The sequence below is a fragment of the Populus trichocarpa genome, chromosome 14 (genome assembly GCF_000002775.5).
Source record: "Populus trichocarpa isolate Nisqually-1 chromosome 14, P.trichocarpa_v4.1, whole genome shotgun sequence".
Classification (NCBI taxonomy): domain Eukaryota; kingdom Viridiplantae; phylum Streptophyta; class Magnoliopsida; order Malpighiales; family Salicaceae; genus Populus; species Populus trichocarpa.
This window is the reverse complement of record NC_037298.2, coordinates 7,603,874-7,628,362: the sequence shown is the minus strand read 5'-3', so window position 1 is coordinate 7,628,362 and position 24,489 is coordinate 7,603,874. Positions and strand designations below refer to the sequence as shown.

Here is a 24,489-nt window from a genome sequence, read left to right as displayed (position 1 = left end):
TTTAGTTATCATTAATGATTTTTTGTTCATTTATTTGTAAAGATGGTTCTCAATTTATTTAATTAAATGTTTTCATTAGCTTTTTTATTTACACTTAATATTTTTCTATATAAAAAAAAAGCATTGAAAAAGCTTGAATAATTATTTTTTTTTGTTGAAAAAAAAATATGACCCGCAACAGAGAAAAGGTAAATTAGCTAATTAATGGGTTTTTCTTCTATGATTTTTAGATATTATAATTTCTATCAAGTTTATTTTATTTTTTCCAAATTAACAAAAAATAAAATAAATGGTGTTTCTGAACAGTGAAAATACTATAGAAATGTGGCAAGTTTTTAAAAATTTTCAAGTTTTTCATTAAAATTTAAATTTTTTAAAAAATTAATTTGTATTTTGTAGTTTTGAATCATTTTGATATTAAAAATAAATTAAAAATAATAAAAAAAATATTATTTTAATATATTTCCAAATAAAAAATACTTTACAATATCACACTACAATCCCACAGTATTATAAATTCGTTGCTCGCCGATGACGTATAGCATTTGGTGATTTTTGGACTCGTTTCTTATTTCAAAATATCACACTACAACTTCATATCTACAATCCCACAGTATTAAACTTCATATCTCTCCCTCGCTCTGTGTGCGTGTTTTTTCCTTAATTAAAAATGGACTGGAATCTTGTTTTCTGTTTAATATATATATATATATATATATCCCGTCTCTCCTTCATCTTACTTGAAGACTACTTCGATTTATCACTTCAAGATCAAACTAATAGGTGCTCAATCTAGGTGCCATTTTTTTTTCTTGAACAGCTCAATAACTAAAAACGAATGTCTCCCATTTTCTGATCCTTTATTTATTTTTATTTTTTTAATCTTTGGTTGCAATATTAAATGACCTCCATTAAAAGTTGCTGATTTTTTGTGCTCTAGTGCAGCTGCAATACAAGTCTTTGCATATTCTGAGAGCAAATTGAGGATTCGATTAATATCTTGAGGTTCGAGCGATGGCTATCGAGAACGGCAGAAATGGTGATAAGAGTATGGATGAGGCGAGCACATCAAAAAGCCTGGAGGTGGAGGAGAAGAGTTCTGGTGGAAGGGGGGACCAACAAGAGCCAGTGAAGAGTAAAGGAGATGAGGAAACTAAAACCGTTCCCTTTCTCAAGCTCTTTTCATTTGCGGACTCTACAGATATTTTGTTGATGATCCTTGGGACGATTGGTGCTGTTGGAAATGGAGCATCCTTTCCGATTATGTCAATACTGTTTGGTGATCTGGTTAATTCTTTTGGACAGAACCAGAATAACAAAGATGTTGTGGATTTAGTTACTAAGGTAAACATAATCAACATATATGCCTGTTTCAATCGAAAAAAATGCTTTCAAGGATAAGTAACATTATGCACCTTTCTTTCTGCTCTGGAAGATGTACAATTGAATTTTTGGAACTCAGTTTCTGATATAGATATGCTACGAACTCTTCTTAGGTGTCTCTCAATTTTGTCTACTTGGGAATTGGTTCTGCTGTAGCAGCATTTCTTCGTAAGTACATTATTAACTCAACAATGCTACCTTACAGTTACAAATGACATGTTTAATGCATCAGGCATTGTGGATTTATAAACCTGTTCTTGTTGTTTGTCAGAGGTGGCTTGCTGGATGGTCACAGGAGAGAGACAAGCTGCTCGGATAAGGGGTACATATTTGAAAACCATACTGAAGCAAGACGTTGCCTTTTTTGATAAGGAAACAAACACTGGAGAGGTTGTTGGTAGAATGTCTGGTGACACTGTTCTTATACAAGATGCTATGGGTGAAAAGGTACAACACTGTTCTTATCAGATGGAAAAAACAGAGTGAATTTTATCCATATTGCCAATATTTTTTTCTGGCTAAATAACCCGTAATGTTCGTGCAGGTTGGGAAATTTATACAGCTGGTATCAACATTCATTGGAGGCTTCATCGTTGCATTTGTTAAAGGGTGGCTACTTGCTCTTGTCATGTTATCCTCCATTCCCCTGCTTGTGATTTCTGGTGCAGGACTGGCCATCATAATAGCTAGGATGGCATCTCGTGGCCAAACTGCTTACGCTAAAGCAGCGACTGTAGTAGAACAGACAATTGGTTCAATTAGAACAGTACGTGTACATATAAAGAACAAGATGTGCCTGGATAAAAATTCAATATAGAATGTTAATTGTTTAACTTGTGTCCAGGTTGCATCATTTACCGGGGAGAAGCAAGCCATAAGTAATTACAAGAAGTTTCTTGCTACTGCGTATAACTCTGGTGTTCAGGAAGGCTTTACTGCTGGATTAGGCCTTGGCATCGTCATGCTACTTGTGTTCTGCACCTATGCTTTGGCAATATGGTTTGGTGGAAAGATGATTTTGGAAAAAGGATACACTGGGGGTGATGTGGTTAATGTGATTATTGCTGTTTTAACCGGCTCTATGTGAGTTCCATTATGAAGCGATATCCACTTTAAAAAATTCTTTGTTTGTTTAATTTTATGGTTTAATCATATGAATGGTTCAGGTCCCTAGGGCAAGCATCTCCCTGCATGAGTGCGTTTGCAGCTGGTCAAGCTGCAGCTTACAAGATGTTTGAGACCATAAATAGAAAGCCAGAGATAGATTCTTCCGATACAAGGGGAAAGATATTGGATGACATCAGTGGAGATGTAGAGTTGAGGGATGTGTATTTCACTTATCCAGCCAGACCAGATGAGCAGATATTTTCTGGATTCTCTCTTTTCATCCCTAGCGGAACAACTACCGCATTGGTTGGACAAAGTGGAAGCGGAAAGTCAACGGTGATCAGTCTGATAGAGAGATTTTATGATCCACAAGCTGGTGAAGTTCTCATAGATGGCACTAACCTCAAAGAGTTTCAGCTCAAGTGGATTCGGGAGAAAATTGGTCTTGTCAGCCAAGAACCTGTGTTGTTTGCATCCAGCATCAAGGATAACATTGCTTATGGAAAAGATGGTGCAACTACTGAAGAGATAAGAGCTGCAGCTGAACTTGCCAATGCTGCTAAATTCATCGATAAACTACCTCAGGTTTTAAACTGGTTCCCGCTTCACAAATTTCTAGTGTTGTCATTTTTTTATTTTTTGGAGAGGAGGAGGTTCAGATCGCCGGCGCCTCAGTTTTTTATCTAATTTGGTTTCAACTTTTGTATCCAGGGAATAGACACCATGGTTGGTGAACATGGAACTCAGCTGTCTGGGGGACAGAAACAGAGAATTGCCATAGCAAGAGCCATTCTAAAAGATCCACGGGTTTTACTTTTGGATGAAGCTACAAGCGCACTTGATGCAGAATCGGAAAGGATAGTACAGGAAGCATTAGACCGGATTATGGTCAATCGAACTACTGTAATTGTTGCCCACCGTTTGAGCACTGTGATCAATGCTGATATGATTGCAGTTATTTACCGTGGGAAGATGGTTGAGAAAGGTATATAATTAAGCATGCATGATTGTCATATAAAGAAACATAAAAATATCTCGCGATCCTGCTGAGAAATTCCTTTGCTGTAAACTTTCTGATCTCTGCACTGCCAAATATTCTCTATAGATCCAGGATCCAAAATATTTGATGTTTTCAGTCATGTGAAGGATTTTTATACACATCATACATTTTATTTAATATTTTATGAAACCTCCTACTCATTTACTTAGTTTCACATAGGCATATAGCAGATATATATTCTATGCTGCACCATCATGATTAACGCACTCATTTTCTGCAGCCAAATCATTTCTGCAATCTACAATCTTAGTTAGGGTAATTTTCTGATTAATTACTGAACTTGTTTAAGTCTTCTGGATAAGAGGGGATGAAGGAACTTTCTGGATTTCATACATTACGTGAAATATTCATTTCATTGATTGATCAGGTTCACATTCAGAACTCCTCAAGGATCCTGAAGGAGCTTATTCTCAGCTTATACGCTTACAAGAAGTTAACAAAGAGTCCAAACAAGAAACAGAAGACCCCAAGAAGTCAGCTCTTTCTGCAGAGTCCTTAAGACAGTCAAGTCAAAGAATCTCACTGAAACGGTCCATAAGTCGGGGATCATCTGGTGTAGGACATAGCAGTCGCCACTCGTTGTCAGTGTCATTTGGTTTGCCTACTGGATTCAATGTCCCTGATAACCCCACATCGGAATTAGAAGTTTCTCCACAGAAACAACAAACTCCAGATGTCCCGATCAGCCGCCTTGCGTATCTTAACAAGCCAGAGGTTCCGGTGCTGATTGCTGGATCTATAGCTGCAATTCTCAATGGGGTCATACTTCCGATTTACGGTATACTACTTTCCAGCGTAATTAAAATATTTTTTGAACCACCTGATGAATTGAGAAAGGATTCCAAGTTCTGGGCACTAATGTTTATGACGCTTGGCCTGGCATCATTTGTGGTGTATCCATCACAAACATACTTATTTTCGGTGGCCGGTTGCAAATTAATCCAAAGGATCCGATCTATGTGTTTTGAGAAGGTGGTTCACATGGAGGTCAGTTGGTTCGACGAGCCTGAGCACTCAAGCGGAGAAATTGGTGCTAGGCTGTCAGCAGATGCAGCAATAGTGCGTGCTTTGGTCGGAGATTCTCTTTCCCAGTTGGTTCAGAACATCGCAACAGCTGTTGCGGGTTTGGTCATTGCCTTTTCTGCATCGTGGCAATTGGCATTGGTAATCCTTGTACTCCTTCCTCTAATAGGACTCAATGGATTTGTTCAAGTAAAGTTCATGAAAGGATTCAGTGCAGATGCAAAGGTATACTCTTTGATTCATGACCTAGTATTTTATTACAGCAGCGAGCAAAAGAAAACGAGTTTTGACATGTAAAAGAAGTTTAAGTCATGTTCCACGGGGCCTTTCTCGGAAATCACCATTTTCTGCCTTTTCTATTTTAAATTAATCATCAAATGTGCCCAAAAAAATAAATAATCACATTCGCTGCTCTAAATGGTTGTAGAAAATGTATGAGGAAGCAAGTCAAGTTGCAAATGACGCTGTTAGCAGCATAAGAACTGTTGCCTCTTTCTGTGCTGAAGAGAAGGTGATGCAATTATACAGAAGGAAATGTGAAGGCCCTATGAGGACAGGAATAAGGCAAGGGATGATCAGTGGAACAGGATTTGGAGTTTCTTTCTTTTTACTGTTTTCTGTCTACGCAACCACTTTCTATGTGGGAGCTCAACTTGTCCAGCATGGGAAAACAACTTTCGCGGAAGTTTTTCGAGTGGGTATATCTTCCTTGTGTATAAATTTTTCGATGAGATCTTTATAGACATTTTAATAATACTAAATTATGTTTCTACTCGTAGGTTTTCTTTGCTTTAACCATGGCAGCAGTTGGAATTTCTCAATCAAGCTCCTTTTCTCCTGATTCCTCAAAAGCCAAGGGAGCAGCTGCTTCCATATTTGCTATTATAGACCGAAAGTCGAAGATTGATCCAAGTGATGAGTCGGGAACGACATTAGACAATGTGAAAGGAGAAATTGAACTTCGTCATATAAGCTTCAAGTATCCAAGCAGGCCGGACATTGAAATTTTCCGAGACCTGAGCTTGGCTATTCATTCTGGCAAGGTCAATTATTAATGCTTTAAATCAAATCCTTTCAAGCATATTGTTTTAAGAATAATGGAATTCTGAAAGTAGGAAACTCATATCATTTAAAATGCCTTCTTTTAGACTGTTGCCCTGGTTGGAGAAAGTGGAAGTGGGAAATCAACGGTGATCTCATTATTGCAAAGATTTTATGATCCCGATTCAGGTCATATAACTCTTGATGCAATTGACATTCAGAGTCTCCAACTTAAGTGGTTGAGGCAGCAGATGGGGCTTGTGAGCCAAGAACCTGTTCTCTTTAATGAAACAATCCGTGCCAACATTGCATATGGAAAGGAAGGGAATGCAACGGAAGCAGAAATTCTAGCTGCATCGGAGCTGGCCAATGCACACAAGTTCATTAGTGGTTTACAACAGGTTAGAATTAACATTTTATCAGTAATTGTTTCCATTGATATCATCTTTTGCAAGTACAAGTAGTAACTTAACTTGCTCAAGCAAGCAGCTGTGATATAACTTCCAATAGGCCTTTTGAGTGATAAGAATCAAAGATAATTCATGCACTATCTTTAGGTTGTTGTTATCAGATTGAATGTTTTGCTAAGATGCTTGTGTAATTTTGTTGACTTACGACCATGCAAAATGCAGGGGTACGATACTGTTGTTGGGGAGCGAGGAACCCAGTTGTCAGGGGGGCAGAAACAAAGGGTGGCTATTGCTCGCGCTATGGTCAAAAGTCCCAAAATACTTCTATTGGATGAGGCTACCAGTGCGCTAGATGCTGAATCTGAAAGAGTGGTTCAAGATGCACTGGACAGAGTAATGGTGAGTAGGACTACAGTGGTTGTCGCCCATCGGTTATCTACAATCAAGAGTGCAGACGTTATTGCCGTGGTGAAAAATGGAGTTATTGTAGAGAAAGGAAAGCATGAGACTTTGATCCATATCAAAGATGGCTTTTATGCCTCCTTAGTAGCTCTTCACATGAGTGCCTCAACTTCTTGATTCACACCTGCAATTTTTCTAGCACCCATTATTTATGAAGGGCTGTCATCTTCTTGTTTCAAACACTGACGAAATTTTGTAAACATCAAGTTTTCTTGTTTCTTTTACGGAATAACACTGCAATTTCTGGTATACAAACGTGAACAACAGAAAAGGTTCCACTGTTGTAGTAATTGATTATCAATTAACACAGCTAATTAGCTTATTTTGGGAATTAGAAATTAAGGAGAAGGCAACATTAGAGGCAATGACTAAAGTTTTCATGAAATCCTCAGACTCATGCGAAGCTGCATATGAATCTGTTGTTGAGATCAAAGTAATGGATGACAGGTTGTGACCCATGTCCTAAGGTTTAGTCTCGTCACCGTTTGATGATACCTTGACACAGTAGTCATGCTAGATTCAAGGTTGGCCCTCCAATCATCACATCGCAGGCCTAATTAAATTAATAATACTCATTCCCTCTGCACAAAAGCAAAGAAATTAATTACTAAATAAAACAATCGTAGATACACTCAGGTAGATCAGTTGCCCATTAACTTGCAAGTAATCGATGTTGAATCTAACTCAGGTAGATCAGTTGCCCATTAACTTGCAAGTAATCGAAGTTGAATCTAAGATGACTTGATTTTCTGTAGAAAGTGACTGCCATATTAATTTTAACAAAACTTGCACTAGAAGCAAAAGGAAGACTCACTGCATAGGAGTGGTGGGATTATTAAAAGCTGAAACAGGGAGAGCAACCACAAAAACCAAATCTGAAATAATGACTTTCGACCCAGTTGTTCGGTAACTTTTTGCTGATTCTTCTTTTAATAAACTTTTTGCACTTTTTTTTTTTTATGTTAATTAGTACTGTGCATGCTATTTTGTCTTTGAAGAATTTGGACTGCTGGAATTTATTTCTTCTAGAGGTGTATTATATTTGTTTCAGTAAAAATTTAGTAAGGCCTGCGATTTAAAGTTGCAGATCTGCTTGTGCTCTGCAGCTGCAAACTTCGTTATATATATTCCGAGAGTAAATTGAGAACCAGTAATACCTTTAGGTTGGTGTTATGGCCCCAGAGAACGGCAGAAATGGTGAAAGTATGGACGAGGCCACCACATCGAAAAGACAGGAAGGGAAGGAGAAAAGTTCAGGCCCGAATAAGGAACTAGAAAAGCAAGAGAGGAGCAAAGAAGATGAGAAAACTAAAACTGTGCCATTCCCCAAGCTCTTTTCGTTTGCAGATTCCACAGATACTGTTTTGATGATCATTGGCTCGATTGGTGCTGTTGGAAATGGAATATCTTTGCCCCTTATGTCAATTCTATTGGGAGACGTGATTAATTCTTTTGGACAAAATCAGCATAATGAAAATGTGGTGCATTTAGTGTCCAAGGTAAGTACAGTTAGCATTAATGTTTCTATCAGCTGAGATGCCTTAAGCACAAGTTAGTTCTGTATGTTTCTGATCAGGAGCATTAGATTTTTGGTTCTGTAATTATTTTTCTTCGCATAAAGATGTTGCTAATTTGTTAACTGCGAACATTTCAGGTATCTCTCAAATTTGTCTACTTGGCAGTGGGGTCTGGTGTAGGATCATTTCTGCGTGAGTACATTCCCAATAATGCTAACGTACGGAAAGTGTCTTATTTTTCAGGAATTTGGGATTTATTAAAGCTTTTCTGTTGTTTGTCAGAGGTGGCTTGCTGGATGGTCACGGGAGAGAGGCAGGCTGCTCGGATAAGGGGTACATATTTGAAAACTATACTAAGACAAGATGTTGCTTTTTTTGACAAGGAAACAAACACTGGAGAGGTTGTTGGTAGAATGTCTGGTGACACTGTTCTTATACAAGATGCCATGGGTGAAAAGGTACTAAACTGTTCCTGTACTCTAACCAGAAGGAAAAACTACAGTGGATTTTATACATATTGCCATGTTTTTGTGGTTAGATAAGCCTTATTATTTCATTCAGGTTGGGAAATTTATACAGCTGCTATCAACATTCTTTGGAGGCTTTGCAATAGCATTTGTCCAAGGATGGCTTCTTACTCTAGTCATGTTATCTTCCATTCCCCTGATTGTGATAGCTGGTGCGGCCATGTCAATAATGATATCTAGGAAAGCATCTCTTGGACAAACTGCTTATGCAAAAGCAGCAATTGTCGTTGAACAGACACTTGGCTCGATCAGAACTGTATGTTTACACACGTAGAACTGGACTTTTCTTAGCAAAAAGGTAAAGAAAAACCAGTAAAGAGTGCTGATTGTTTAACTTTAATCCAGGTCGCGTCATTTACTTGTGAAGAGCAAGCCATAAGCAATTACCAGAAGTTTCTCATTACTGCTTACAAATCCGGGGTTCAAGAAGGCTTTGCTGCTGGATTAGGTATTGGCATTGTTATGTTAGTAATCTTCAGCAGCTATGCTTTGGCAATATGGTTTGGTGGGAAGCTGATAGTGGAAAAAGGATACACTGGGGGCACAGTGATTAATGTGATTGTTGCTCTGTTGATCGGATCCACGTGAGTTCCTTTATGAAGCAAACATACACACACTCACATGCACAACGACGGCTGCAGAAACCAAAACATAAATTGATGTTCAAGCATTCAATATTTTTCTTAACAATTCATCGTATTTTCTTTATGAATGACCATACGAATGTGTCAGGTCACTAGGTCAGGCATCTCCCTGCATGAGTGCATTTGTGGCTGGTCAAGCTGCAGCTTCTAAAATGTTTCAGACTATCAGTAGGGAGCCTAAGATAGACGCTTACGAAATGAGGGGAAAGATATTGAAGGACATCAACGGGGATATAGAATTGAGGGATGTGTATTTCAGTTATCCAGCCAGACCCGATGATCAAATATTTTCTGGTCTTTCTCTTCTCGTCCCAAGTGGCATAACTGCAGCTTTGGTTGGACAAAGTGGAAGTGGAAAGTCAACAGTCATCAGTCTGCTAGAGAGATTTTATGATCCACAAGCTGGTGAAGTGCTCATAGATGGTATTAACCTCAAAGAATTTCAACTTAAGTGGATCCGAGAGAAAATTGGTCTTGTCAGCCAAGAACCTGTGTTGTTTACGTCCAGCATAAGGGATAACATTGCATATGGAAAAGATGGTGCAACTACTGAAGAGATAAGAGCAGTAGCTGAACTTGCCAATGCTGCTAAATTCATAGATAAACTACCTCAGGTTATAAGTGGTTCCCTCTATTAGTTATTATACCCTCTATGCCAATTTATATTGTTTTCATTTTTATTTTTTTGGTTGGGGGACTGGATCTCCAGGTTTTCCTTCTTTAATTTAATTTGGACCGTTGAATTTTGCTATCCAGGGACTAGACACCATGGTTGGTGAGCATGGAACTCAGATGTCAGGTGGGCAGAAACAGAGAATTGCAATAGCAAGAGCAATTCTGAAAGATCCACGAATTTTGCTTTTAGATGAAGCTACAAGTGCACTTGATGCAGAATCAGAAAGGATAGTGCAGGAGGCACTAGATAGGATTATGGTCAATCGAACAACTCTCATTGTTGCCCATCGTTTGAGCACTGTGAGAAATGTTGATTTGATTTCAGTTATTCACCATGGCAAGATAGTGGAAAAAGGTATCTCATAACTATCTACATATAGAGCAATGTCAGAAATGCTTGTCTAACTTCTTCTCACTGATATATATTCTTTATCCATTCTGAAACGTTTTGTGTATTTCCTTTCATGTTATGGATATTTATACATGCTGACAGAGAATAATCCTACTCATTTACCTAGTTTCAATACACATGTAGTAGCAGATATATGTGCTTAATTTGTTGTACCAGCATGCTCTAACTTTCGGCAGACAAGTCAGTTCTATATCGTACAAACTTACAACAGCCTCCAGATTAAATTCCAAACTAGTTATTGCTCCTGGCTACTGAGGGATTATTTGTTCGGACATCTTGATTCTTGATGCAAAAGAAAGAAGGAGATAATACAATTTAAAACACTTCTGTTAATTGATCAGGCTCGCATTCAGAACTACTCAAGGATCCTGAAGGAGCTTACTCGCAGCTTATACGTTTACAAGAAGTAAATAAAGAGTCAGAGCATGAAACGGAAGACCACAAGTCAGATATTACTATGGAATCCTTTAGACAGTCGAGTCCAAGAATTTCACTGGAACGGTCTTTAAGCAGGGGATCTTCTGGAGCAGGAAATATAAGCCCATTCTCAGTCTCATTAGGTTTACATACTGCTGGATTCAGTGTCCCTGACACTGATAATGCCCCGGGAGAAGTAGAAGCTTCTTCACATAAACCAAAAACTCCAGATGGCCTAATCCGCCGCCTTGCTTATCTGAACAAGCCAGAGATCCCGGTACTTATAGCTGGAGCTATCGCTGCAATTCTTAATGGTGTCATATTTCCAATTTTTGGCGTCCTACTTTCCAATGTGATTAAAACATTTTTTGAACCACCGCATGAATTGAGAAAGGATTCCAAGTTCTGGGCACTAATGTTTATGACGCTTGGCCTGGCATCATTTTTGGTGTTTCCAACACAAACATACTTATTTTCTGTGGCTGGTGGCAAATTAATCCAAAGGATCCGATCTATTTGTTTTGAGAAGGTAGTTCACATGGAGGTCGGCTGGTTCGATGAGCCTGAGCATTCAAGTGGGGTAATTGGTGCTAGACTCTCAGCAGATGCAGCAACAGTGCGTGCTCTGGTTGGAGACTCTCTAGCTCAGATGGTTCAAAACATCGCTTCAGCAACAGCAGGTTTGGTCATTGCCTTTACTGCATGTTGGCAATTGGCCTTGATTATCCTTGTACTAATTCCTCTAGTAGGACTCAATGGAATTATTCAAATAAAGTTCATGAAAGGATTTAGTGCAGATGCAAAGGTATTGTTTTTAACTCATGACCTTGTATTTGATTGCAGTAATAAGCTAAAGAAGTTTTATTCATGTTCCCAGCCTTCTCTCAGAAATTACTATTTGTCAAGTTTGCCATTTGAAATTAATCGTCGAATCACTAATCGAAATGGTTGCAGATGATGTATGAGGAAGCAAGTCAAGTTGCAAATGATGCTGTAGGCAGCATAAGAACTGTTGCCTCTTTCTGTGCTGAAGAGAAGGTGATGCAATTATACAAAAAGAAATGTGAAGGCCCTATGGAGACAGGAATAAAGCAAGGGCTGATCTGCGGAACAGGATTTGGAGTTTCTTTCTTCTTACTGTTTTCTGTCTATGCAACCAGTTTCTATGCGGGAGCTCAACTTGTCCAGCATGGGAAAACAACATTTACAGAAGTTTTTCGGGTGGGCATATCTTCCTAATTATTTTCATGGAGACTACTAATGTTTTAATGATACTTATCCATGTGTCTTCTGGCAGGTTTTCTTCGCTTTGACCATGGCAGCCATTGGAATTTCTCAAACAAGTTCCTTCGGTCCTGATTCCTCCAGTGCCAAGACTGCAGCTGCATCCATATTCTCTATTATAGATCGAAAGTCAAAGATGGATGCAAGTGACGAGTCAGGTACGAAATTAGACAGTGTGAGAGGAGAGATTGAACTTCATCACATAAGCTTCAAGTATCCAACTAGGCCAGATATTCAAATTTTCCGAGACCTCAGCTTGGTGATTCATTCTGGCAAGGTAATTTCTCATGCTTTAAAACCCATCTGCTTAATTGTTCCTAGCATATTGTCTTAAGAAAAATGGAATCCTGGAACCAGTGCTGTCATTTCGTTTGAAATGTCAATTTCTTAATTGTTTTAGTTTGAATCTGTTGTCTTAGACTGTAGCCCTGGTTGGAGAGAGTGGAAGTGGGAAATCAACGGTGATATCATTGTTGCAAAGATTTTATGATCCTCATTCAGGTCATATAACTCTAGATGGAGTTGACATTCAAAGTCTCCAACTCAAGTGGCTGAGGCAGCAGATGGGACTCGTGAGCCAAGAACCAGTCCTATTTAATGATACAATCCGTGCCAACATTGCATATGGAAAACAAGGGAAAGCGACGGAGACAGAGATTTTAGCTGCATCAGAGCTAGCCAATGCACACAATTTCATCAGTAGTCTACAACAGGTAATTAGAGAATTATGGAGCAGTGATCATCTCCTGATATTAAGTACACAGCTACATTTGTTAAAGCAAGCAGCTATGGTAGAGGTTCTAACTAGTAGGCTTTTGCAGAAATAGCTAGGAATAAAAACTCAGGCATGCACTCTCTTAATGTTGTTACTGGAAGCCAAGATGCTAATATCATAACGCAAAATGCAGGGTTATGATACCATAGTAGGAGAGCGAGGTGTCCAATTGTCAGGGGGGCAGAAACAAAGGGTAGCCATTGCACGTGCTATAGTCAAAAGTCCCAGAGTGCTTCTACTGGACGAGGCTACCAGTGCACTGGATGCTGAATCTGAGAGAACTGTTCAAGATGCACTGGACCGAGTCGTGGTGAACAGGACTACGGTTGTTGTAGCCCATCGGTTATCTACAATCAAGAATGCAGATGTTATTGCAGTGGTTAAAAATGGAGTTATTGTAGAGAAAGGCAAGCATGATACTTTGATCCATATCAAAGATGGTTTTTATGCCTCCTTGGTTGCCCTCCACATGACTGCCTCCACAGCTTAAGTCAACGAACTCAGCACTTCCAATTATTCAGCCACTTCATTATTTAATGGCGGGCTGCTATCTCCTCTTTTTCCAAACCTGTTTGTCTTCTTTTAAAATGTAGTGCAAGTTCTGACCACTGAATACTGGCAGCGAAAGAAGCTATACGCTACAGATTTGTTGCTTACAGAGTGTGGTTGGAATTTCAAAAAAGTAACCCTAATGCAGCACCAATAAACAGTATTTAAGATTACGATAGAAGTGTTTTTTTTTAAAATATATTAATATTAATAGATAATATTTAAGATTACGATAAAAAATATTTTTTAAAGTGTTTTTTTATTTGAAAATATATTAAAATAAGTTTTTTTATTTTTAAAAAATTTATTTTTGATATTAACATATCAAAACAATATAAAAATACTAAAAAATTTAATTTTTGAAAAAAAAAAAAAACTTTTTAAAACCAGGGGCAGACAGAAAAAACAAACACAGTACTTGCTTGTAGCTCATTATGTGTGGAGTAAGAATATAAACAGTTGACCTTTTTGGTGGGAATCGGTGTGGAAAAAACTAAAGAGAGCTAGCCAATGACTGTAGTTTTTAACGAATTCCGAAATTCCTACGGCGTTGGAAATGAATTTTAATTCAGGAGATCAAAAGTCATAGATGGGCTGCGAGTCATGTTCCTATCATTCAAATATTCTGTCCCGTCTTTAATATATATATATATATATATATATATATATATATATATAAAAAAGAGAGAAGATTTTGGCCACTCCTAGTTTATCAAGCAAGTATGAAACCGGCAGGGAGGACCCTCTGAAATTGACTTGGACGATGATGATTTATTGGTGGCTTCATTTTAGTCATGAAACTGCAAGATGCCTGGAAAACACACCATCTTCAAAGGGCTATAGGTTTGATCCACTTGGCTATAATTTCTTGGCGTGCTCTGAAGAAAAGAGCAGTATAATCTTTCTCCAGTCAACCTCTTATTTTGTCAAAATCTATCTCATATATTTCCACGGCAGCTCCCTGGAAAGTCATCCTGCTGGGGGCGTGAGATCATCGGTTTCAAACTTGCTAGCCTTTTGCCAAATTAATTCCTTATACGGTCAAGCCTTCAAGCTTTCTATTTATATATATATATTCTATCAGGTCAAGAGTTTCATTTGTTAATTAACTTGTCACTGAAGGCAGAAGGACTGCACGATCTTCTTCTTATATAAATCAAGAAATTCAAGTGATATGGTAGCAATCTTTACAAGATCTTAAAACGTCGTGTCATCTTCAGCGATGGCTACATTGCATTTCCTTATGGCTTTTCTTACTCTGCGAAGAACCATTACTTTAATAATTCAAGAAATCAAATTAAATAGCCATAATTATCCCAGTTCTTCCGTGTGATCTTGAACTGTTGGTCATCAGAAACTGCACTGCAGTACTGGCTGCCACCATCTTGACCATTGCTTCATCTCCCCTCCTGCCTCTCCTTTGACCTTTTCAAGATGCAAGACAGGATTTTCTTAAAAAAGAAAATCATTACATAAGAGAATTCTGATTTCATGTCATTAACGGAAGTCATGGTCATTTATTTATTAATTGTTCTTGTTTTATTTTATTTTTATTCGAGATTGTTACTTTCTTTTTCTTGTTTAGTTTAACGTGGATATCCGGGCCAGCTTGCACGTACCTCGACTAATTTCACGGGCCCTGAAGTTACTTTTTTTTCTTTTACGGGTAGTGTTGGTACTGCTGTTGTTTTCATATTATATATATATATATATATATATATATATATATTAAAATAATTTATTTTATTTTAAAAAAAATATTTTTTATATCACCACGTTAATAATTAATTTAAGAATATTAAAGAAAAATACAAAAACACCCGCCAAAATACACAGTAATTAAAACTCATGCCGGCAAAACATAACACGTTGCGCAATCTTGTAATGATTGAGGATCGGGCTTCAAGGAACATCTCATTCCTGGGAAGATCCTGATATAGTAATTTTCTAAGCATAAGGAGTACTTTATTAGACTAGTCCATGCGGTGTTTCAGGATCCATCCAGATCTCAATAATATTTGGCCCTTTCTTAATTTGGCTTTTTCTTATCATATCAGAAGAGTATCAAAATTATCAATTTAAAAAGAAAAAAAGTTTGCTCAACAAATTAATTAATTATATATATATATATATAACATGTAAATCCACGTAGTATGGTGGAATATTATGCCAAAAAAAGTATAATATGTAAATCCATTTAAATAGATGACTAAGTACATATTATACTCTCTCTTTTGGGTGAAATTAGAAGAAAAAAATTAAATAAAAAAAACATTGTTACAATTAATAGTGTTTCGTGAGTGTTAAAAAAAGTTGCTGAGAGGTTAAATTAAAAAAAAATATTAAAAATAATAATATTATGGGAGTAGTGCGGCTTTGTTAATGTTAATTAATTAACTATAAAAGGCGTATAAACGTTGTTATTGGTTCGCTCTGTGATGATTCCGGATGCTAAGGAGCACGCCATGCTTGACAAGGTTATATCGCACAGGATCATTTTCACGTGATCAGCGCTGGAAGAACTTCTGTCGGTGCACCTATTTTCAGTTATTCATCATGGCCCACGCAACAATGTATGCGATTCTTATTGGTGCTGGAATCATGAACAGTTGGGAGTTTTTCTTACAAAGATTTTACGCTAAAAAAGTTAAAATACCTAAAAGATATCTTTAAATAAGTTTATATGTGAATTGGGATTAAATTACTTTTATATATATATATAATGTGCATTCTTATATTAATCTAATATATTCACTTAATGTATTTAAAAATAAATTCTCAAGAAAGCATGGACAAATACTATTTTTAATCCAAAAATTCACAAGTAACCTCTCTTTTTTTCCTTTTCGTACAAGAAATATTTGACTGTGCCTTTTATTTTAATCTCGTGTAAGAATTTAACTTGGATTACTTGTATTAATATTTTTTTAGATTATTTTAATTTGTTAATATTAAAAATTAATTTTAAAAAATAAAAAATATATTATTTTGATATATCTTCAATCAAATAATATTTTAAAAAATAATTATCACTACAATACCATTTTTATTGTGTGAAACATTGTTATATTCATATCTTCGTTAATATCAATAAAACTCCATTTTACATTATAAAAAAAAACTAATAATATTCTAAAATTTCCATGTGAGCTACAGAAGTAAAAACAATAGAATATAATAAATACACGTGATTTCTGCGGTGACTGAGTCTAATTCAGTAATTTGTGATATATATTTTTTTTGCGGAATAAAACAAAATATACGGCTTCTAGAAGACAGGGAATTAACAATAAAGGTGTACAGTTGTGCACACTATAGAGGAGGAGTAATTTAGTCACATATCCTTGAATAAAAATGAAAAGACAAAACGGTTGGCAATCACGAGAGCGAAACATTTGACTCTTTTTATTTTAAATTAATATTTTTATTATTTTCATATTAAAATAAATTTTAAAAAATAAAAAATATTATTCTAATATATTTCAAAATAAAAAAAAATACGCCTCAGTTAACAATAGTTTTTTTTAAAATTTATTTTTAATATTAATACAAAATAAAAACATAAAAAATATTATTTAAAAAAAATATTCCAAAGAAGTCGGCCTGTTTGCCTTGTTTGTCATCCAGTTATATTTTTGTGATTGTTATTTATATTCGAAGAAAATCATGCTATAACGTGACTGGAAAACTGTCATTAGCTAAAACACGATATGCCTGCCTGAAGGCACCAAGATTTCATTACTCAAGTCCACAGTGCCAAAATCCAAAGGTATTTTGCTCATTTCAGCCCCCCTCCCTCCTTTTGGCTCTCTTTGCTAATTAATTTGCTTCTCAAAGAAACTCTCTTTTGTATCATTCTTTGGATATTTGCTTGGTTTATTATGGTTTGCTATGCTTTAATGGGTTGTGGGGGTGGTGGAAATGATTTCATTGGAATAGAAAGTCGTCTTGCATGCAAGTTCCTTGCTGCTTTTCTTTTCCTTTCAAGTACTAGTTGAATGGACGCCATAGAGTGCAAGTGTTTCTTTCTTTTGTTGAATGAACGAAGACATGAGACACCTCTCTCTCTCTCTCTCTTCCGAATACAAGAGAAAGAGCTTGTCAGCCAGCCTTTTATCTTTCAAGTACTGAATTAAAACAGGGCGAGGATCAGTTGTTTTCACAAACATGGGTTCTTCTCTTTAATTATCACAACCGAGCTATATACTCTTGGAGTGTCTAAACATTTCATGTTATAGATTCCTAGCTGCTTAGAGTATTTGTCATAAGGCCATCAACAAACTAGTTAATCCCTCAAAGCGGGTAAATCAATAACATGACAGTTGCCAACGAACTGCCAGTTTGAGGATTCAAAGAAGATTGAAAAGATGAGTTCTGTGATCGAATTAAGATGACGAGAAATTTAATGAAAATCTGCTACAAGAGGTGATGTTTGTTTGATGGTGGAGTAAGGGCGAATTGAATATTCAGGGGGTGCGGCGGGGTGGGGGAGGGGGCACTTTTTATCTTCTAAAATATGGTAACAGGGATGGAGCGTCAAAACTTTGAATCAGCACCTCCATTATGGTCCATTTGACTTTCTAGAAGGTGGCAAATTCTTCTTTTCCAGACCAATTTTCGCTTGTTTGTCCCGCTTGCCATGCCATTTAATATGCATTTGAAGTAAAATCAAATGAAGACTATTCAAACGCACTTGTAAAGAAAGTCCTTGACTAGGATTAGTGATTAAGGTGCTATTGGGATTTTCTATTACGAATATTGATCCATCCACTGAAGTGTTTCAATTTTCTAAAAACATTGAATACAACTATAATTTTTCCACTTAGTTGATTAAACTTGGCGAGTATATGTGCTCTGCAGACTGCAACATAAATTCTGTGAATTTTGAGACCGGTGGAGAGTCTGATTTAATATCTGGTTCAGGATGATGGAAAATGGCTTGGAAGGTGATGCAAGGATCCATCAAGCCACCACCTCTTCACCATACAACGATGATGAGAGGCACCTCGGCAATAGCGGGATTCAAGAAGAACCTGAGAATAGCAAAGAAGATGAGAAGAGTAAATCAGTTCCATTTTTTAAGCTCTTCTCGTTTTCAGATTCTACTGATTTCCTGTTGATGTTCTTGGGCACACTTGGTGCAATTGGGAACGGCTTGGCCATGCCTCTCATGACTTTACTGTTGGGAGACGTGATCAATGCATTTGGAAATAACCAGCTTAGCAAAGACATGACTGATTTGGTCTCCAAGGTATAAAAATGCTGTCATATGCTTAAGCGTACAGTACCAGACTAGTTTTCATATTTTTGTTGTTGGAACCATGCCTATAGAATTGGACTTACCTGACATCTGATAATAATTTTCCCTCAATAGTTAGGCTGTAAATTGGGATTTGACATTAGGGATTTTACCAATCCCCCTGTTGTTTCGTTTTTGAATTGTTTGAATTGGAAGTATAAATATTTTACTAATGGTACCTGCAAATATTTTAGGTCTCTCTGAAGTATGTCTACTTGGCAGTCGGTTCTGGAATAGCAGCCTGCCTTCGTAAGCACATCTCACTCTTAAAACCAAAATAAATTTTTGCGATGAATTGTGAATTAACAGGAAAAAGCCACGTGTTTGGTTCTTGTCAGAGGTGACTTGCTGGATAGTCACAGGGGAAAGACAGTCATCACGCATAAGGAGTCTGTATTTGAAAACTATATTGAGACAAGACATTGCTTTCTTTGACAAGGAAACGAACACAGGAGAGGTTATTGGTAGAATGTCCGGTGACACGGTTCTTATACAAGATGCAATGGGTGAAAAGGTACTATTCTGCTGAAATGGGGATAAATTCACCTAAAGAAAAAGGCGCAATGACTTTTCATAGGACTTTCCACGCTATCCCCATGTCAAATGATTCTGCTTATTTTGTGCAGGTTGGAAAATTTGTGCAGCTGATGGCAACATTTATAGGAGGCTTTTCGGTGGCATTTTACAAAGGATGGTTGCTAGCCGTTGTCATGCTATCGGCTATTCCCCTCCTAGTGCTAGCTGGAGCGTCTATGGCCCTTTTTATATCCAAAATGGCAGCTCGTGGACAAAATGCTTATGCAGAAGCAGCAAATGTAGTGGAACAGACGATTGGAGGAATCAGAACTGTATGTTACATTAAGAAAAATAATTGCTTAGAACAGAAAATATCAAAATAATATTTTTCTTTCAGTAAAACGTCTAATTTCACCATCTATTGCTTGGTCAAACCATGATGATATTTCTTTGATATTCCAGGTTGCATCATTTACTGGAGAGAAGAGAGCTATAAATATTTACAACCAGCTTCTTGTAATTGCTTATCGATCAGGTGTGCAAGAAGGCATTTTTTCGGGATTTGGTGTTGGTGTGGTTATGCTAATTGTTTTCTGTAGTTATGCTGTGGCTGTATGGTTTGGTGCAAAGATGGTGTTGGAAAAGGGATATACTGGGGGTGAAGTGATTAATGTGATTGTTGCTGTTTTGACTGGTTCCATGTAAGCTCCATTCTCTAATTTGTTGTATATGTAATATGATTGCTTGGAAGTTGGAACTATATCTTCTTTGATGAGTCATTTTGCTTATTTCTGGAATTACTGTGTCAATTTCATAGGTCTTTGGGACAAGCATCTCCCTGCATGAGTGCTTTTTCTGCTGGTCGGGCTGCAGCATATAAGATGTTTGAGACTATTAACAGGCAGCCAGAGATAGATGCTTATGATAAGAGAGGAAAAGTATTGGATGACTTTCACGGAGACATAGAATTGCGGGATGTGTATTTCAGTTATCCAGCAAGACCAGATGAGCCAATATTTAGTGGATTCTCTCTTTCAATCCCACGTGGCACAACAGCAGCTTTGGTCGGGCATAGTGGAAGTGGGAAGTCAACAGTGATCAGTCTGTTAGAGAGATTTTATGATCCCCTATCTGGAGAAGTTCTTATAGATGGCATTAACATCAAAGAACTTCAACTTAAATGGATTAGAGAAAAAACTGGTCTTGTCAGCCAGGAACCGGTGTTGTTTGCATCTAGCATCAAGGAGAATATTGCATATGGGAAGGATGGTGCAACAAATGAAGAGATAAGAGCTGCAGCTGAACTTGCGAATGCTGCCAAATTCATTGATAAACTACCTCAGGTTCTTAACAACTGCCTGTTTGTTAACTAATTCAAGTGCTTATTTCAATTTTATGATTACATGAATCAATCATTAACTTTAACAATTTTCATATTTGCATCCAGGGTTTTGACACCATGGTTGGAGAGCATGGAACTCAGCTTTCTGGTGGACAGAAGCAGAGGATTGCAATAGCCAGGGCAATCTTGAAGAACCCCCGGATTTTACTTTTAGATGAAGCTACAAGTGCACTTGATGCAGAATCTGAGAGGGTAGTGCAAGAGGCATTGGACAATATTATGGTGGACCGAACTACTGTTATTGTTGCTCATCGATTGACCACTGTGAGAAATGCCGATATGATTGCTGTCATCCATCGAGGAAAGATGGTTGAAAAAGGTACATCTCACAAAAATCTCGTTAGCATTTGACATGCAGGCAGGTTAGCATGAAATGCACTTTTCAGCATGCTATTCACTTGTTAAATTCTACTGGAGTTAGAACTTTCCTATTTCTTCACATCCTAGCATGTTCTTTAGAAATTTGAATTTTTACCATGTAATATAGTTTTGTTCATCTTGAATATATCTATTAGTACCTCTACCTAGAGAAAGGAAACAACTCTTTGTGGGATCGTCATTATTACATGATGCGACAGTAATAGTCGGAGACAAACATGTTAATATATGTGTCAATTGAACAGGTACACATTCAGAACTACTTGAGGATCCTGATGGAGCATACTCTCAGCTTGTACGCTTACAAGAAATGAACAAAGGGTCAGAACAAGCAGCACTTGAATCAGAAATTACCATGGAATCATTTAGACAATCAAGTCAAAGAAGATCAATTCGACGATCCATAAGTCGAGGATCGTCAATCGGTAGCAGCCGCCACTCTTTCACCCTCCCATTTGGTTTACCTACAGGATTCAGTGTCCGTGACAATGTGTATGACGAGCCAGATGATATTCTGCCACCAGAAGATGCTCCAGATGTCCCAATCAGCCGCCTTGCCTCTCTCAACAAGCCAGAAATCCCAGTTCTTATAATTGGCACTATTGCAGCATGTATCCATGGTACAATACTACCAATTTATGGCACGCTAATGTCCAAAGCAATCAAAACATTTTTCCTACCACCACATGAACTAAGAAAGGATTCGAAATTCTGGGCAGTAATGTTTATGGTGCTTGGTGTGGCTGCATTTGTGGTAATTCCAGTGAGATCATACTTCTTTTCAGTGGCTGGATGTAAGTTAATCCAGAGGATTAGATCAATGTGTTTTGAGAAGGTGGTTAACATGGAGGTTAGCTGGTTCGATGAGCCTCAGCACTCAAGTGGGGCAATTGGTGCTAGGCTTGCAGCAGATGCTTCAATAGTCCGTTCTCTGGTGGGAGATCAATTAGCTTCTACTGTTCAAAATATTGCGACTGTAACATCAGCTATGATCATTGCTTTTACTGCAAGCTGGCAACTAGCACTTGTGATCCTTGCATTGATCCCTCTGATAGGCATCAATGGAGTTATCCAAATGAAGTTCATGAAAGGATTCAGCGCAGATGCAAAGGTATGCCCTTAAAGCTAATCAGCCTGTATTTTAGTTGAAAAGGATAAGGGAATATATATAGTTGAATTCATCTATCTAACAATCCACTGGAACAGTCAAACCGCCACATCCAAAGCTTCTATTTTATTTTGCTAGGAAGTTTACAGTGTTGCGAGATTCTTGACAACATAATTTTTCATTATATAAATGTAACCTATAACTTATACATTTAAAGCTAGTCATTGTGACAAATTAAACTGGTTTTTGTAGATGATGTATGAAGAAGCAAGCCAAGTGGCTAATGATGCAGTTTGCAGTATAAGAACAGTTGCTTCTTTCTGTGCTGAAGAAAAGGTGATGCAACTTTACCTAGGCAAATGTCGAGGTCCCATGAAGGCGGGAGTAAGGCTAGGATGGGTCAGTGGTATCGGATTTGGAGTATCTTCTTTCTTACTGTATTGTTTCTATGCGACTAGTTTCTATGCTGGAGCTCGTCTAGTTGACACCGGCCACATAACATTCCAAGATGTTTTTCAAGTGGGTATTTCTTATATTTCTTTAAGTTTTCTCCCTAGAATTTTAGAGCTTCAAAAGGATAAAATATAGTTTCAAACGATATTGAGGTACTTATTCTCCTTGCAGGTTTTCTTTGCTTTGACATTGGCATCTGTAGGAATTTCTCATTCAAGCACATTCACTACCGATACCACCAAAGCAAAAGGTGCTGCTGCTTCTGTATTTTCAATCATAGACCGGAAGTCAAAGATAGACCCCAGTGACGAGTCGGGAATAATATTAGAGAATGTGAAGGGAGAAATTGAGCTTCGTCATGTGAGCTTTAAGTATCCAACCAGGCCAGATATCCAAATCTTCCGGGACATCAACTTGTTTATGCGTGCTGGGAAGGTAAGTCTTCTATGGTGTCATAACTTAGTTGTTTCAAGCATTTAGTATATGAACTAAAAAAAGAGAGCATCGATTAATAATGTGTCAGAAGTTAAATTTATTTGATTGAATTTCTTTCAGACTGTAGCTCTGGTTGGAGAAAGTGGGAGTGGGAAATCAACTGTGGTCGCATTGTTGCAAAGATTTTATGATCCGGACTCAGGTCACATCACTCTTGATGGAACTGAAATTCAAAAGCTACAATTAAAGTGGTTAAGGCAGCAAATGGGGCTTGTAGGCCAGGAGCCTGTTTTGTTCAATGACACAATCCGTGCCAACATTGCATATGGGAAGGGAGGAGATGCAACTGAGGCAGAAATTATATCTGCAGCAGAGTTGGCCAATGCCCACAAGTTCATTAGTGGTTTACAACAGGTAGGGTTTGGTCAAGTCTGTTTTTCCATTGATCAATCATAGATCAAAGATATAATGCAGAAACACTGACCAAGTTCTTGTTTCCTGTGGCAATGCAAAATGCAGGGATATAACACTGGAGTAGGAGACCGCGGAATCCAGTTATCTGGGGGGCAGAAGCAAAGGGTAGCCATTGCCCGCGCCATAGTGAAAAATCCAAAGATTTTACTGTTAGATGAGGCTACAAGTGCATTAGATGCTGAGTCTGAAAGAGTGGTTCAATCTGCATTAGAACGAGTCATGGTAAACAGGACTACAGTTGTTGTAGCCCATCGATTATCCACAATCAGGAATGCAGATCTAATCGCAGTGGTTAAAAATGGAGTTATTGTAGAGAAAGGAAGGCATGAGAGTTTGATCAACATCAAAGATGGTTACTATGCCTCCTTAGTGGCACTCCACACAAATGCAAAAACTGCATGAGCTCCTCGCACAAGGAAAGTGGGAGCAACAAAATCTTTTTTTTTTTTTTAGAGGTTCTAAATATTCACTGGTAGATGAATAAGAAAAGAGCCAAGTTGCAAGTAGTCAGAAATCTTTCTAAAATGGCACGGTTCTTTTCTTATTATAAAAGAAAGTAAGCTAAGAAATTTGTAATATTACATTACATTATATTATAATTAAGTCATGGATCTTTTCCATGGTGATCCACGGTGCTTTTTTTATTTTCATTTTAGTCATTGATTATCCTTTTGTGGCTGAATTAATCGCTAATTTCTTATAATTTATTCTGTAAAGCAAATCATTAAAAATGGGAATCAAAGTGTAGAACGTGGAAAACATGCATGGTTGCTTTGAAATTCACACAAAAAATTTCATTTCAATCCCCTTATTTTTCTTTTAGTCTCTTTAGTTTCTATAATTTTATTTTTGGTTCATAATTGTATCATGTTTATTTTTTGATCCGTGGTTCGGAAGAGCGGGAGAAAGTTACTAGAAAACATGTTAAATTTGGTATTGATTGTTTTGTTCAATAAAAAAAGTTTCATTGAGAAGTTATTTAGCTCTCATCTTGATGAAAAAAGTTGATTGGGGTTAAGAAAGATATTTTATTGGGTTGATTTTGTGTTTTTTAAATCAATTTAAAGGTCTTTTTCACTTGATAAAATTAGTTTATTGAGATGTTAAGAATTTTTATTAGGAGTTTTTAGTTCAAAAT

The 24,489-nt window shown here is 37.3% G+C and overlaps 3 protein-coding genes across 14 annotated transcripts in view; all 3 read left to right on the top strand.

Moving 5' to 3' along the window:
* Window positions 1–13,467, top strand: part of LOC18110028 (ABC transporter B family member 11) — a 28,837-nt gene extending 15,370 nt beyond the window's left edge. For 2 of the 10 annotated variants that reach the window (XM_052446943.1, XM_052446948.1), the window contains 9 exons: window positions 8,565–8,786; window positions 8,876–9,114; window positions 9,263–9,788; window positions 9,931–10,204; window positions 10,603–11,483; window positions 11,633–11,899; window positions 11,976–12,239; window positions 12,382–12,675; window positions 12,871–13,467. In XM_052446943.1, the coding sequence (XP_052302903.1) occupies window positions 8,565–8,786; window positions 8,876–9,114; window positions 9,263–9,788; window positions 9,931–10,204; window positions 10,603–11,483; window positions 11,633–11,899; window positions 11,976–12,239; window positions 12,382–12,675; window positions 12,871–13,227 (3,324 nt within the window). In that variant the 3' untranslated portion in view covers window positions 13,228–13,467. Of the gene's footprint in view, window positions 1–7,592; window positions 7,986–8,140; window positions 8,196–8,246; window positions 8,462–8,564; window positions 8,787–8,875; window positions 9,115–9,262; window positions 9,789–9,930; window positions 10,205–10,602; window positions 11,484–11,632; window positions 11,900–11,975; window positions 12,240–12,381; window positions 12,676–12,870 lie in introns of those variants that run through there. The other 8 variants (XM_052446946.1, XM_052446942.1, XM_052446947.1 and 5 more) reach the window with 7 other exon arrangements.
* LOC7495181 (ABC transporter B family member 11) lies at window positions 954–6,741 on the top strand. The gene is made up of 12 exons (XM_024585587.2): window positions 954–1,344; window positions 1,497–1,551; window positions 1,655–1,830; window positions 1,928–2,149; window positions 2,228–2,466; window positions 2,550–3,075; window positions 3,202–3,475; window positions 3,918–4,798; window positions 5,001–5,267; window positions 5,353–5,616; window positions 5,722–6,015; window positions 6,247–6,741. Exons 1-12 carry the CDS (start codon window positions 1,015–1,017, stop codon window positions 6,601–6,603), a joined length of 3,885 nt encoding a protein of 1,294 aa, XP_024441355.2. The 5' UTR covers window positions 954–1,014; the 3' UTR covers window positions 6,604–6,741.
* A 3,452-nt stretch (window positions 13,468–16,919) lies between the features above and the next one.
* On the top strand, window positions 16,920–23,981 carry LOC7455392 (ABC transporter B family member 11). 3 transcript variants are annotated; one of them, XM_024585629.2, is made up of 13 exons: window positions 16,920–17,055; window positions 18,210–18,537; window positions 18,780–18,834; window positions 18,924–19,099; window positions 19,212–19,433; window positions 19,564–19,802; window positions 19,919–20,444; window positions 20,549–20,822; window positions 21,127–21,992; window positions 22,242–22,508; window positions 22,614–22,877; window positions 22,998–23,291; window positions 23,397–23,981. In XM_024585629.2, the coding sequence occupies exons 2-13, from the start codon at window positions 18,211–18,213 to the stop codon at window positions 23,751–23,753; spliced, it is 3,867 nt and encodes a 1,288-aa protein (XP_024441397.2). In that variant the 5' UTR covers window positions 16,920–17,055; window position 18,210; the 3' UTR covers window positions 23,754–23,981. The 3 variants fall into 3 exon arrangements, with proteins under 3 accessions (XP_024441397.2, XP_002320938.4, XP_024441398.2); XM_002320902.4 differs by having other exon boundaries at window positions 16,945–17,055; window positions 18,147–18,537; XM_024585630.2 differs by lacking the exon at window positions 16,920–17,055 and adding an exon at window positions 17,857–17,873.
* The last annotated feature ends 508 nt before the right edge of the window (window positions 23,982–24,489 follow it).

What these genes read in the sequence shown, in the direction of transcription:
- LOC7495181 (XM_024585587.2), top strand. Translation starts at nt 1,015, where the DNA reads ATGGCTATCGAGAACGGCAGAAATGGTGATAAGAGTATGGATGAGGCG. An exon ending in CAATTGGTTCAATTAGAACA is followed by an intron (nt 2,150 to 2,227) that starts GTACGTGTACAT and finishes ACTTGTGTCCAG; the next exon opens with GTTGCATCATTTACCGGGGA. An exon ending in TGGCTATTCATTCTGGCAAG is followed by an intron (nt 5,617 to 5,721) that starts GTCAATTATTAA and finishes GCCTTCTTTTAG; the next exon opens with ACTGTTGCCCTGGTTGGAGA.
- LOC7455392 (XM_024585629.2), top strand. Translation starts at nt 18,211, where the DNA reads ATGATGGAAAATGGCTTGGAAGGTGATGCAAGGATCCATCAAGCCACC. An exon ending in AGGAAAGATGGTTGAAAAAG is followed by an intron (nt 20,823 to 21,126) that starts GTACATCTCACA and finishes TCAATTGAACAG; the next exon opens with GTACACATTCAGAACTACTT. An exon ending in TGTTTATGCGTGCTGGGAAG is followed by an intron (nt 22,878 to 22,997) that starts GTAAGTCTTCTA and finishes AATTTCTTTCAG; the next exon opens with ACTGTAGCTCTGGTTGGAGA.